Below are 15,812 nucleotides of genomic sequence, written 5' to 3' on the forward strand. Positions count from 1 at the left end.
TTGTCTTTGGATAAATACACTTAGATTAGGAGAATAATATGATACAAAAAAGGGAAAGCATCAGCTCAAATTCCACATTCTATGGTTTACAATTCAATTTTACTGAAATTCAACAGCTACATAGCAAAGGAGGTTCGCAAGTCATAACTCGCCTATGCCATTTGCGAAAAAGCCAACTTATCCATTCAAAGATATCATCCAAACTACGAAACCCTGAATTATGACCAAACGCAATGCTTGTCACTAGTCAGTTGTTGCGCCTGCGGCAAGGCAAAACGACCAAGTGACATACGGAATACGGCGACAACAACAGCAAATAGAGAATCACTTCGTGGAAAATACACTTAGATGAAAAATTTTTTAGAGTAGTTTCCTATGCTCGACGGAAAAAAATTCACAACTCAACAGCAAGACGCAAAAGTCAAGCTAAAAAGAGACAGAACCATGAGAACAAAAACTTGATGGATATAGACAATACGCTATGGCATAACAAGCGTTGATTTATCCCACTTCGGGTTCCAGAGAACGCCTGGGAAGGTATAAAATTAAAAATGTTATTCTAGCAAATGTGCTGGAAAACAACAATCACAGTCCACTTTGAACTCTCTGTATCAAAGGGAACTCACATCTAAGTGTGGATTATGGGTTAATTTTTACTCTCAGCACACGTTGCACCCAGCAGCAGCAGCAGTAGTCGTATATCTCCTCAGACGGTATAGGCTTGTTGAATGGTATCAATGTCAAGACCCTTCAATCTCACCACTGATTCGACATGACCTTTGAGGGTGTGTAGTTCTCTTAACCTGAAAATGAAGACAACAAAGAATCAGGAAAACAAATATATGTTAGGAAAATCAACCACCCAAAAAATGCACGAGCTTAAATCCATGGATGTCTTGGCCTGATTAAACAAAGGCTATGAGAAAAGAACGACAAGAACACCAATATGGACATTTGAGGTTCCAATGATGTAAAACTTGCTCATGCAATAATAAAATGAATGAAACAAAACCAACAGACTAAGTCAGTAAAAAAGTTCCAAGAATGTATTGGACTTAATACTAGGTCAACCATAGAACATCGTTATGCAAACGCACAATATAAAGAAACTATTTTTATCTATCGTTATATAGATTATAAAGAATTATGCTATTCCATAGGAGTTCCAAAAGATAATAAGAGAAACACAACTCTAAGCACGAAACTGATATCACTTATTGCTATGATCAATCTCTACCTTGCAATTTCAGCTCTCCTTTTGGCTTCCTCAGCCAGCTGATTGAGTTCTGTGAAATTAGTAGCCTCACTAAACAATTTAGTGTCTGGTACTTGCAGCCCATGAAGTGTTCTCTGTGCATGTGCCCACTTGAGCTCGCGTTGCTCCTTTCCAAAGTCTTTTTGTCTTGTAAAAGCAATCTGCAGAACAGGGAAAACATTAAAAATATATGTATAAAATAAGCTATTCATGACAGATATGATCAAATATGCTGTGGCATTATTATCTGTACCCTTTGTTCAAGAACAAGATCCCAGGCCCTCCCACTTAGGGCATAGCGGGTGAAGAACTTTATGAAGTCAAGTGGGATATAGAATATGAGATTGTATAGCCAAATAACTCCAGCCCAACCCCATCCAATTCCTTCAATGGCAGCAAAGCTCCAATTTGCATATACCGCAATGAGAGTTGCAACCTATTTGCATTAAATAGAAAAAGAATTTTAATACAGCCAATAGTCTTGCTAAAAGGAACTCTAATACAAAGATCAGGCCTGGCTTACCAGCTGAGCAATCACAAAAGCCACCACAAGGAACAAACCAGGACGTTCAACATATGACCAACTTCGAGATCTTGTCACAAATATCAGCGCCTGACTGATAGTGCTTACTTGCAGATATATTGCCGATGCAAGCTTTCGAAAGTCATCATGAGCTCTTTTCTCAAGTGTTGACACCCCAAAAGTTCTCTGGTAAAAGACCAATGCGAGTTACTTCAGTTATAAAGTAGCACAAAAATCCATAATTGGTGGGGAAGTAACAAGCCTAAGTCATGACATCTAGCAGTAAAAATCAGTCCCCCGGCTTGTTCTCAAGCGCATTAAAACAGCTGATTATAGCTTCTTTTAAGGTAAAACCTTTTCAGGTGTTTGAAACTCATTTTGGCTTCAGCCTTTCGCTTGAGGTACTTTTGGAAACAGATTATAGCTTCTCTTAAGCTAAAACTTCTTCAGGTGTTTGAAACAGATTTTGGCTTCAGCCTTTCGCTTGAGGTACTTTTGGAAACAGATGTTAGCTTTCAAAACAGGCAAGACAAACACATGCTTTTAGGGTTTTCAAAAGCTTTTCAATAATCAGCTATTTCAGAAATCAGCTTAACAGAGGAAAAAATTGTTGAAAGCAAGCACTTCAATCATAGATTGATACATTTTAAATCCAAGGAGCAAATCCACACGTAGTGCAGCGCTTTTGACACTTGTAGATCAAAACTAAAATTTCAAACAAGAAAAGTAATCCAAAAGTTGTAGCTTTGCAATGAAAAATGTAAACCATCAGTTTCTGTAGTACAGGTCTGCTTACAGGGAAGAAATCTGTTTTATAGGCCACCCAAAAGAATATAACTGTCATCAGAGCCAAATAACTTCCAAGAATAATTCCAGTTGCAAAAATCTCAGCCAGTTTCCAGCTATCTGGTTGTGGAGATGGTTTCACCCTATCCTTCGATATCGTCATAATAGTGCCTGAAATACCACAAGTTGATCGTTATAGAAAGGACGGATGCCATCCTATGGGACCTCTAGCACAATTTAGCTTCATCAATCACAAATACCCTTCCTCTGGTAATATATGACACTGCTTAAAAGATGCTATGAGGAAAATGAAGAACTAATGCTTGCAGGTTAGGCAATATCATCAATTTAAAATCCAGTAAAATATTGAGGTTATTTCTGGAAAGCTTCTGTACCATACTTCTGTACCATACTACAGAAGATGGTATGCCCTATTCTCTTCTACAGAAAAAGGTTTGCCCTATTCTCTGATGCATTTATTTTGGTTGACTTATTACTGTGTGTACATCAAGCAACAAAGCCAGACAGGGGAGGTGTTTGGGTGAAGAGCAGTTTTATGAACTAACCATCATTAAGGATTGCAATAATAAGCACCATGAAAGGTGGAAAGTCAAACTTCCATATCAATGCCAGCAACATAAACCCAAGCTGCAATGTTCAAGAAAATCAGAAACTGTCGAATAAAAGTCAAACAAAAGCAGAAGTGCAGAAGTGCCAATGACATATAATTGTTAACAGATGAAAGATCAGCAAGCATCTGCCAAGGATAAAGAAAACGAGAATATGAGCACAAACTTACAAGAACAAAGAAGTACTATAACTTACCACAATACGTATAGTGATAGAAACTGCATAAATCTGCGAACATTGAACAGTGTAATCAGTTAAAGTCTATGCAAACAGCCTTTAGGAAAGGGCACATGAACTCTGGCAAGACAGCAATAGTTAACCAAACACCAATAACCAAGACATCAAAATTATCCTCTTTGGTGCAGTACCGTATAATTTTTCATTCTCTGAAAGATGGCCCGACTGGTCAAAACAGCACTAATGATAACACTAAGCCCAGGTTCTGTAAGGACAATATCTGAAGCACTACGAGCTGCATCAGTTGCATCGGCGACAGCAATTCCAATGTCAGCCTTCTTCAGAGCAGGAGCATCATTGACCCCATCACCAGTCATTCCACAAATATGTTTCCTGGCTTGCAAGCGCTTTACAATCTCGTATTTGTGTTCTGAACAAAATGTCCGGTGAATATAGCAAGGAAAGCAAGAAAATATAATACTATATAAAAGATCTAGAAGGCCAGGATACGCAATTCCAACCATCAAAAACTACATCAGAACCTACCAGGGAATACACCAGCAAATCCATCAGCTTTTTCAATCAGTTCGTCAATGGGTAAAGCAGCGATAGACTCATCCTTGTCCTGACCCAACAAAGCAGATGAAGGATACATGTTTGTTCCCATTCCCAACCGTCGCCCAGTTTCTTTACCTATTGCCAGCTGATCACCTGGTAATACAAGAGTCAACCAATTAAACACTGGACTTCACGACAAAAAAACTGGTGCAGACAATGATGGTAGGCTGTTCAAAGCAAAAATGTACAAGCAGCCAGGAAGAATCTTATGTTATAGATACTTATGCAACATGTCATTTTTTCTCGTAAGAATGCATTATTTGGAAGGGCAATGGCTGCCTAAACTTTAGATTATTTCCATCTTCTCAAACCAATGACCACCAAAGACTCACTTTTGCCAGTTCATAGGGTGCCTTTCTAAAATACAGAGGCTGGGGGAAGCTGTAATATCATGTTCTTGGAGTTGTTTAAAGTTTACCAGGTAAGTTCTAGCTATTCATACAGCAATACAATTGTTCATACAAGATAGTTTAGTCTCAGTATTCACTTCAGCGAGATCCCATAGTAAACCTCCCTATAACTTCTATATATGCCATTCACCAAAACATTTGCAACATATTACATGTAAAGCAATTGGTGCTTAAAGGCATATTGTGCAATGCACCTGTAATCATTTTAACATTGACTCCAAGATTCAGAGCTCTCCTTATTGTTTCTGCACTATCATGTCTGGGTGGGTCAAAAAGAGGCATGAGACCAATAAATTGCCAAGGGCCTCCAGGGCTCTCTTTTCTTCCCTCTGGAACTTCCTACACAATGCAAAGCAGGAAAAAAAAAAAAGAAAAGTACAATTTAGACAAGATTCTAAAGAGGCAACACAAATCAGTTTTGCTACACAGGCAATATGAACAGAAAATCAGAAATGCGGTGATCAAAATGGATTATATCTGAGCCAATTTACCTGGTATGCTACAGCAAGTGACCGCAAACCTCGCTCTGCAAACTTATCAATCACCGCATGAACCCTACGCTCTATATCCGACTTGTTGTGTGAAAGATTAAGAATCTAACATCCATTTTATACTACATATTAGCATACGCTATTAACTGAATACTAGTTAACAGAAAAGCCAGAAGACTGTTACCTGCTCTGGTGCACCTTTGCTGACCCTGTGCATTTTGCCTTGACTGTCAAAATAAGTTAACGCTGTCCTCTTATCAGTTGGATTAAAAGGAAGGAAGTGTATTTCTTGAATGCCAGCACGAGCCTGTTAATGGACATTTTGAAAGCCAATTCAGAATAGTAAGAAAGATAGTTGTATAAACATTCCTACTACAAAAGCAACATACCTCCTTTGGATCAGCCAGCATGCCAACTATAGCAGCATCTATCGCATCCTGATTTTCTGTTCTAGATGCCCGAGCAGCCATCAGAACAACAGTATCTGCATCAATGCCTTTGGCAAAAACCTGAAGATAGGATCAGAATTAGGAAAACCATACGTTGAACAAACCTATGGTGTAAAAAGAGCATGTATGATTTAAGAACTACTTCCCCCTCACTAACCTCAATAAGATTCTTGTCAACAGTAAGCTTGTTCAATGTCAAAGTTCCTGTCTTGTCACTGCAGAGCACATCCATCCCAGCCATCTCTTCTATAGCTGTCATTCTCTTTGTTATAGCTCCCTGTCAGAATAGAAATGTTTTGTCATAAATGCAAAACTTTAAGAACCACCATTGATCACAAAGTACAAGGAAACCAACAAACAAACCTGTTGAGCTAAACGGTGAGACCCAATAGCCATTGTCACGGAGAGAACAGTGGGCATGGCAATTGGAATTCCACCTATGAGAAGCACAAGAAGATTGTCTATCCCAGGACGATATCGCCGATGTTGAATTGGATACATAACAACAATCTCGATTATCATCCCAATGGCGATAGAACAAATGCAAAAATTCCCAATAGCAGTCAAAACCTAAGTAAGATGACCAGGGAAAATGAGACAAAATGTGAAACAAACAAAATTCAAAAGGATATGCATTGTCAAAAATGCATATAAACAGCCCATATACTTGCCTTTTGAAAGTGGCCCACTTGATTAGTGGAGTCTACAAGATGAGCTGCCTTCCCAAAGAAGGTGTGAACACCAGTTGCAATCACTACTGCTTCAATTTCTCCTTGCTTGCACGTGGAACCAGAGTATATACCATCTCCAGGTCCTTTTGTTACAGGAAGTGACTCACCAGTCAGAGCCGACTGCAAATTCCACAATTGTACTTTCAGTACCTCGAGCAGAGCTGCAAAAGTGATGACTTGGAAATAGAAGGAGCAACCAAAACAGGATACCAACCTGGTCAATTTTCAAAGGATCTCCGTCGAGCAAGCGAGAATCAGCAGGAATGATATCACCAAGTTTTATACTGATTATATCCCCGGGCACAAGAACTGCAGCATCTTCCTCGCTCCACCTTCCATCTCTAAGAACCTTAACAAAAACAATGAGATTCAGACCAACATAACTCAATGTCTAGACATAGGTGCATGAATTTAATGTCAGAAAATTAGATCAAATACCTTGGCTTTTGGAGCAAGACGAGCCATGAGAGCAGCTGCTGCATTGCCAGCATTGTTCTCCTCAATGAAACTGATTGTGGAGTTGATCAGAAGCAAAGTAATAATACCCACAAAATCTTGCCAATCCGGAGGCTTCCCCTGCAACACATGACACGGAGCTCAAAAAGAGCTCAAGAAGCAGAACAAAAGCCAAGCAATTCCAACCTCAAAAGACAAGCTCTCACCCCTCCATTGGCAAGTGCAATTGCCATAATAGCCGCAGCTTCCATGACCCATGAAAGAGGGTTCCACATAAAACCCAAGTACTTCAACAATTTGCTCTCCTACAATCCAGATTTTACAATCCAACATCAGGACACATTGATCAATAGCTATTACAGACCAAAACACAAGTCCAATTCAAACAACATTCAAAAGCGGAATACTAATAACTGCAACATACATGAGATGACAAAGTGAGAATTAAATTGTACTGGTACTACTTAAAAAGGGGATAAATTCAGAAACTTGTAAAGAACAAAAAAAATGAAGGTAACTTGAAAATGAGTACCTTCTTCTCCTCTAGCTTGTTGTAGCCAAAAATGGCCAATCTTTCTTGAGCACCGTCAGCAGTAAGACCCTCCTTGGTACATCTCAGATTCTCAAAAACTTCTTCGATAGGAATGTTTTCCTGCAGTTCCCACATACGAAAAATTTTCCCATCAAAAACCCGAATGAGAAAAATCAGGGCAACAGCCAAAACAAAAAAACCAAAAAGGAAAAAGCTTGCTTTCTTGAGTTCGCAGATCCATTACCAAATCAACTGTCTCCTTCACTACAGCTTCGAGGACTTCAGGCTTGTCAGCCATCTTCACTAGTTCAACTCACTTTCTCTTTTGCTATCAACCTGAGCTCTTTCTTTCTTTTTCTTTTTCTTTTTTTTCTTTTCCTTCTTCTTTCTCTCTAGAAATCAGGCTTCAGATCAGAACCCAGTAATCAGCGAACCACCATGGTTGGATGGATGGTTGAGAGTGAAGCCAGCACACAAACTTTAAGACAGGAAAAACAAGATTGAACCCAGTGACAAAGATCGGATTTTGAAGAGAAAGAAATGGAATTATAGGCCAAAATGAGAACTACCCACCAACACCAAATCTACAAGAACTTGAACCGCTGAAAAGAGGTTGGAGTTGTAACAGTTAAAAAGTTCATTGCCTTTCGTGTTTTCCCATTTCTCTCTTTTTATTTTAATTTACAAAAAGCATTTTTTTTTAATTGTAGGAGTAATTTACAGGAGTAGTTAAAAAAAAAAAAAAAAAAAAAGACCATCTTATAACATTTCTGAAACGGCTGTGACCACACAAGACAACAGGAGTCAGTACAGAAGAAGAGTTGAGATGATGATGATGTATTTATGAAATATATTAAAAATTTGTTTTTAAAAGTGGGACCCACAAAGTACCCAGTCCAGCTACTTGCTAAATGAAAAGGGCAAATGTTAAAAAAAAAAAAGAAAAAAGTGCATGAACCAATTGTAATTTTGGTAAATTTTTAGCTTTGAATTTTTATTACTGCAGGATATAGAAGAGATAATTTTTGTTTTTTCTTGGGGGGTATGTCAGAAGCAAAAAGGCCAAGAAGCATTAAATGCAGATGGGCCCCTAGAGCAATTTATTTTGTTTCATTGGATTATCAAGAAAAGTCACAAAAAATTTTATTGCCTGAATCTTTCCTTTCTGCAGTAATTTATCTCTTGGGGTTGGAAAAGAGTCACAGCAGTCAATCTGTTGTTGCAGCTTCTTTGACTCAAATTACAGCAGAAAATAATAACAAATGATAATTATCAACTTGTTTGACTGGCAGTCTTGAAGGAGACCAACTGATGTAGGAGTAAATCTTTTTTCTTCTCATATCAATCATTACCAAACAAATAATTGACCGGGTTAAGTCCCGTTTGGCATTATTGTGGCTTAAAAAGAAGCACATTTAACAGAAGTACTTTTAAAAAAAAAGTTTTAAAAATATCAAAATTAGACTACTTAAGTTACGAAAAATGAGTTATTATTTACTATCATAGAAATGCTTTTAGTAGTTAAAAAAATACATTTTTTTTTGTAAACAAGCCGTACTCCAGACCGCTCTTTTCTTCTGTTCTGTTTAATAAAATGACATTATTAACACCTAAAAATAGTGTCGAGTACGAAATTACCTCTCTATAGGAGTGAAAATCAGGTCACGGGTCCATAGGTCGACTCGGGGACCAAGTACTATAGGTAATCTGTTAATTCAACACATTCTGTTTAATTATTCGTGTCAGATATCTTGACTCGCGATCGATTTGAAATTTTTATAGCTCATCTTAAAACAATCCAAAATGTATACGGGTTGTTTTAACTTATTTGATAAACAAGGCAAGTTTTTTTTTTCTTTTCCTTTTGTCACTCATGTATTGAGAAAACTATGTAAACAACAATAATTTTAGATTCTACAATGCATGTTAATCACCAACCTTCCAAAACAAATGATTACAAATCAAAGATCCTAACAAGATATTAAATGATTGACCACATCAATAAATGACATAATCAAGATATCAAATTTACAAAATGCTTTAAGTTATAAAATATTAAATACCAATATCCAAAACAACCAGATACAAGCCAAAAATTCCAAAAAGTTATAAAATAAATGACCACTTAATAGATGTCATAATAATCGGGTTAAAAGAGTTAAAAGGGTCAACTGTTGACTTGTTTATTATTAATCTATGCAATTTTTTTTTTTTTATTTAAACTCAAACTCGTAAAATCTTGACCAAGTTCCACAAAAGATGTGTTAGGATTAAGTGGTGTCAAAATTGTCACACCTACCCCATTATGTATGTCCTAATGTGTACATATAACTCTTCCTATTTCGTCTCTTCAATTAACTTATTGTTTTTTATTCTTACATCGGTCCTAAATTATATTATACTACTAATAAAAGAGAAAAATTCTAATAACAATAATTTTGTAGATATCATGGATTAGATAAGATCATTGCAAGCAACAATAGCTTGGAGAAATTTCTATGCTAGTACCAAAATGTGAGGCCATATAGAACCATACTTTGTTTAGGTAATTATTCAACCTAATTAGTTCTTGTTGTGTGAGTGGGGATTGTTGAATAGTTTTGAGTAAAGTTTTTGTGTCTTTGCTGTTTGAAATTGTCCATTAATTTTATACTTGTTCATTAGTCTTTAGGCAAAGTTTCACAACTTAAACTATGTTGAACTTTGTAGTTTACTAAAATTAAAGACTTTATAATTGAGACTACTATGGTATTTAGGAAAATAATGCAAAATGATCATTAACTATGCTTCGGACATAGTTAGTAAAATACGGGACGAATATAGTATGAAATATAATATATACCTATATTATATCAAATTTTTTCCTAAATACGATTAAAAGTTTTGCACAAAAATATTACATGTAAATAAACAGATTGTGTTTTTGAGGAGAGGCTTTTTTTTTTTTTTAAAAAAAAAAAGGTGTTTCTCACCACCAACAAATAAAAAATTCCTGTAGGGGCACTTAATTTTCCATGTAACAAATCCTCGGAAAATAATTTTATTTATTAGGTGAAAAGCTTTCATGCTTCAATGTTTACTATTAGCATCACCTCTCATATTCTAAGTTTTTAATCACCAGTGCGGATATTAGTTTTGATATGTCAAATATTTTTATCCACGATATGAGATGGGAAAATTTAGACATTAGCTTGTCACCTATGAGTAATTTGCAATAAGAGAAGGGGGGAGGGGGGCTGGGCTAAAAGGTACAGAGCATGGATTCTAATAGTTACTGAATTACGTTTAACAAAATTTATGTTCATTAGTTTTCTGTTACTAACAATTGGATTGGAAATTTTGGTAAAAAATAATTATTATGTTAAACATGAAGTTTAGCTTTTGGAATCTACAAGCTTTCCAAACGTGGTATAATCATTCACGCATAAATATGCTCTTAAAAAAAAAAAAAACTTATGCTATTTCAAACAGTTAAAAAGCACTTACAACAAAGGAGCCAACAAAAAAGAAAGACAGACAAGAAATGTGCAGGAGAGAAAGCAAGGAATATTGGGCTATCTTAAAGAAAAACATTTCTATGTGTTTGGATAATACCTATTTGACCAAAAATTATTTGCTTGTATAATAAACACTGCTTTCAATGCATTTTTTTTTTATTTTTTCAATCATCTTTTTATTTCACATACATCACATTACAATAGATGTTACAGTAATTATTCCAAATAATATTTCAAATAATCCACTATCCCAAATTCAATTTTCCATTCTTTTTCTTTTGAGCAAGCGAAGCTACCTTTGAATTGATTCAACCCAAAAAAAAAAAAAAAAAGAAAGCATGGGAGGTTGGCCACCTGGCTTGCAATTGATTCAACTTTTATTTTACACAATAAGAAAATGTTGCAGGGTTGGGTGAACGACTTTGCTTTCCTCAAAGGCTCAAACTCAGCTTTCCTTTGTCCATCTACTTTGTCAATTCGGACTTTTATATTTGCCTTGTTGTACGTATTCCATTTCCCAAGTATGATTAAACAACGGTGGCAGTATCATATAATTCGGCCAAGTTGTAGAAATCCATTGGTGACTGAGGCCAAGAAAGTGAAAGCTGCTGTTGACACTTTCATTATTCTGATTCTGAATTGAACGCAAAATCTTTAAGGTCGCTCCGTGATGTTGATTTCCATCCTTTCGTACCTTTTAAAAGAAACATTTAGGCTTTATCATCTTTCTTTTTTTTGGCTCCTTTGTTTTTGGTCCCTCCTTCATAATCTTTTATAAGATTCCTTTTCCAGACTGCATATTGGTACCTTTTGTTTATGGTGAAAGGCATAGTTTGGAATAAAGGAAATTGATGTATAAGCATCTGTTTTTATTTGTCAAGTAATGGAATAAATCATTAGGATTTGTCCGCGCATATGAAAGGACATGAGTCACTAATTGTGAGAGGCGAAATCATCTAAACTTTTTTAGCCAAAAAAAAAAAAATGGAGAAACAGAGATTGCGCGACAAAAAAAACTTCATTTTTGTACAATTTTTACAGATCTAGTACCTTCAATTACTAACCACCAGCCTTTGGGTTGGTAACCACCATCAAGCCTTTAAGGCTTAGTGGGATGGGAGGCAAGGGTTCAATTGCCACATTAAAATGTAGATTTGTTTCAAAAAATTCAAGAGGGTATGTGGTGCATTCGTTTGATCCGGTGGTAGTTCAGTCAGTTAGTGTATGATAGATTAGGATATCCTACAATTATCATTTTCGGAAAAAAAAAAAAAAAAGTACTTTCAATTACTCGTTCCCATATTATTGGGACAATAAGCCTCACATTAAGTTGTTTGAGACAACAATAATATTTTAGGAGTCTCATTTCAGAAGCCACCCTCCATATAATGTGAAGCAAAAGTTTCACTAGCATACATCTCATTTACATATGTGGATGTGATTAAAAAACAATGAGCACGGAATAAGATTTTGCGATGGACTTGCCGAAGAAGAAGAAAAAGAAGAAGATTCTGTATGAACTAGTATGTACAATTCTTACTCCATAGCGTATGTGTTTTAAGTGCATGATAATATATTTTTCTTGGTTTGATGGAATTTTGCATGATCATGAACGAAAAACTTTCATCTATTATGAGTACGTGCATACTAGTCTAGGGTTTGCTCTCGTAAAGAGTTTTGTTTAGAATTTTTTCAAGATGAATATAAAAATAAAGGAGTGGGGAAGAAGAGATAGAATTAAATTGTGCCATATTATCTTCCTTTCTAAGAAGCTGAGGGAGTAGAGATAGAATTAAATTGCAAGAATTTTTAAGAATTTTTAATTTTATCTTACACTTGCACTCCCTAAAATTTTAAAATTTTCTTTCTTCCGTTATATTGTCCCCCTAAATTTATAGAGTAATTGCATTTGTAGCTTAATTACTTTAAACGTGAATACATCCAAAATAAAAGTCAGTGTTATTCTCTTGTTTTCAAAATAGTAATTTTTTTTTCTTTTTTCAACCTAAAAAAAAAAAGAAAATAAAGTATTAATTGAAAACAAAGGACGAACACTCTTTGACCCTTTGGTACATACAAATGAATAAATGATCTTCATTTAAACTCCTTTTTCAAGAACTATCATAATAGGCGTTCATGCAAACCATTATATATTCATCATCTTACCAACAAGTCTTATCCTCACTGGCTTTTGCTACAGTCGAGAAATATCGATTAATGTCAATACTGCCACTACTAGTCAAACATGGGAATTAGAAACCATGCTTAGGAATTAGGAGAATATCTTATCCTTTCCACACAAAGCCACCAACTTCGGCAATATATTATTTTTTTTTTTGCTTACTTTATAGTAGTATACATTTAGTTATTCGTGCAAAATCAATGGATTCATTCTTTTATTTTTTCTGAATCTATTGAATTTTTTAGGCAGATATCTTGCCCACAACGTACGTAGGAGGCCTGATCTACTGAACGCTAAGACCTAATACCGGGTAAATATAATTAACAAAGATTTTATAGGTTGATTTAAGACCATGATTTTGATACACACTATAGTATATATAATTTATTAAACACCAAATGTGTTAAAAAAAAAAGAGGTGATGTTTACAGATTACATCTCTTTCTGACAAAATGGTCAACTAATTAAATGGAGTAAATGATTTTGCAAATCTAAATAGGTAGAGTTTAAGCTAATATCTTTTTTTGCCTTTTTATATGGATTAATTTTTTATATATTGTCAGTGCATACTTTAACTAACAGATGCAAATGCATACCACATCGTCTAAATTTAAGTTTAAACATCAAAATTTACACGTGTAACATGTACCTATATACGTTAACAATGTATAAAAATTTACCCTTTCTATATGTGAGGAATGTTCTTGAGTATTTAAGAATAAAAAGAAAAAAAATATCTTCATGTTAGGAGATGGTTGTTGTCCAAGTTTACAAAAAGATTGCCAAATTTAAAAAGAAAAAAAAAAGGTTTTGAAAATTCTCTGCCAATTGGCAACGTGGAGTGTTCCTCCAGGGTTGCAAGTTTTTTGCTCGTACCTTCCAATCTTCCATTATCTTCAAATATCTCTCTGAAGTTTGTGAACGTGATTTGCTTGATGAAATAAGTGGTATGCATGTTGGTAGGCGATGGCGTTCACATTTTCTGATGTCGTGCTCAACAAAAAATTGGATGTGACCTATCAGTGGACCTTTTTTTTGGTTGTTAGGTCAATCAAGTGCGTATGTGTATAATAGTCTTGATGGTTTTAATTGGTCTCTGTCTCTTTGGTTTTTCCTGTTTATTTTTTTTTCCTTGCATTTGCAGCTTCGTCCATTAATTTCTCGTATCTTTCCCTTAACAAGTTAAAAAATGGTCTAAAGCTAATTAGGAGGACTGCTGATTATGGCAATGCTGCACATGCATGAATCTTCTTTCTTTCGTTTCTTGTTTCTCTTTTGGACTTAACGATGGCAGCAAAGTAATACTATGACTCATTCAATTCCCAAGTGTTAGGAATACGTAATTCTCATATGAATATATTGCTCTACCTATCACTCCATTGATGACAATCAAAAATTGTTGAATGAAAACGAAATACATATGCAAACACAATTAGTTTACCAGCCCTGAAGCTTTTTCCTACCTAGTAGTTCAAGAAAATGTTTTTTTTTAATTTTTAGTTCAACAAATTAATTGAAAAGAAATAATTTGACCCTTTTCTTTGATCTCTGAAAAGAAGCTAATTTTAACTTCTTTTTTTTTTTGAAGATGAAAGCTTTTCTTTGTGTGTTTTGGTTTCCTTTTATCTTATAATGTGGGAATTTGTTTTTCTTGTTAAACTGAGACCCAAAAAAAAAGTTTAAAGGAAAAAAAAAACATTCGAGGAGCTTTTGGTAAAATAACTTTTGCATTTATTAGACCTTTTGCAATCACTTCTTCAATTACTTTAAAAAGTAAAGGCACACGAGAATAGGCCCTTAATGGAAAAGAAATCAATCAATCAATCAATCCATTATGCATTTCAGCTGATGCAGCCCATATGCAATGCGAACATAGGGTTGCATATGTATGCATTAATTCAAATGTCTCATCTCATTAGAAATAGCAATTTTGAAACAATCAACAATTACTTGAAACAATTTTGGGAATAATTACTTGAAATAGAAGTATTATTTGAAATATTATTTGGAATAGTTACTGTAGCATTTTTTGTAATGTGATGTATGTGAGATAAAAAGTAATTGAAAATATAAAAAAGTGAATTGAAAAATGTGTTTATGATGCAAGCGAAATATTATTTGGGATAATATGGCAATCCAAACACACCTGGATTTGTTGTATACAAACAAGTGTAGAAAAAGGGAGCCACTGCCATTTTCTATATATTAGGACTTAATTTACCACCTCAACTACTCTAATTATTAAACTTTCATAATGAAGACTATGACAGGGGGTAAACAGCTGAAAACCAGTTAGGTTCACAAGTTGCATCCTTTAAGCTTAAATGTTACTACTATAACTCCTTTTAAATTTTAGCTCTTGAGACAAAAAAATGGAAACGAAACGAAATGACAAATACTTGGACTTTGGCCGGCTGACTGACGATGTTTTACATGAAGTATTTGAAATGGTTGTGGCTAGATCAAAGCTGTAATCTATGATTTGAATGAATGAAAACTTCGTTTTATCCTAAAAAAAAAAAAAATAGTTGTGGCTAAGAACAATCATATGCTTAAACATGTTGTACACGCCTCTAAAAAGACGCTAAATGTCTATTTATTTATAGCATGACTTCGAATATTACACTGTTTTTATCGAGTGCCCAAGTAAAATTTTTGATGCCGTATACCAATAAAAAAATTTAAAAAATTATGCTTACGAGTTTCTTCAATTTTTCAATTTGTCTCGCATTTTCATACCCTAAAATTTGTGAAATTTTCATTTTCTCTCATATTGACCGCATCAAAATAAGTACAATTTACAGTACCCTATTTGAAAAGTAAACAAAGAATACAATTTCAATAAATAGGAATTTAAAGAATTGTGAAACTAATGATAACAAGCTTAATTTAAGCTCTGTCTAATGTTACTTTCGTATAACAACAATTAAAACTTAAACTACGTATTATTATTTATCTAAGTGATTAATTTATTGCCCCCATTATCATAGGCTCCTGGCTCTGCCACTATCATACACACCCTCCACCAACATTTTACACTGAGAGGTTTAATATGCCAATAAGCAATAAGGCATC

The 15,812-nt window shown here is 34.8% G+C and overlaps 1 protein-coding gene across 1 annotated transcript; it reads right to left on the bottom strand.

The window, feature by feature from the left end:
- Window positions 1-445: 445 nt before the first annotated feature.
- LOC113742206 (plasma membrane ATPase 1-like) lies at window positions 446-7,726 on the bottom strand. Its single transcript, XM_027269976.2, has 21 exons — window positions 7,303-7,726; window positions 7,059-7,178; window positions 6,733-6,831; window positions 6,509-6,646; window positions 6,285-6,419; window positions 6,011-6,190; window positions 5,703-5,909; window positions 5,497-5,616; window positions 5,280-5,399; window positions 5,075-5,197; window positions 4,891-4,995; window positions 4,594-4,738; window positions 3,918-4,082; window positions 3,563-3,801; window positions 3,390-3,422; window positions 3,131-3,212; window positions 2,575-2,735; window positions 1,779-1,964; window positions 1,509-1,691; window positions 1,238-1,416; window positions 446-803 (listed from the first exon to the last, which is right to left on the bottom strand). Exons 1-21 carry the CDS (start codon window positions 7,354-7,356, stop codon window positions 707-709), a joined length of 2,871 nt encoding a protein of 956 aa, XP_027125777.1. The 5' UTR covers window positions 7,357-7,726; the 3' UTR covers window positions 446-706.
- Window positions 7,727-15,812: the final 8,086 nt, after the last annotated feature.

Source organism: Coffea arabica, chromosome 4e (assembly GCF_036785885.1).
Source record: "Coffea arabica cultivar ET-39 chromosome 4e, Coffea Arabica ET-39 HiFi, whole genome shotgun sequence".
NCBI classification, from domain to species: Eukaryota; Viridiplantae; Streptophyta; class Magnoliopsida; order Gentianales; family Rubiaceae; genus Coffea; species Coffea arabica.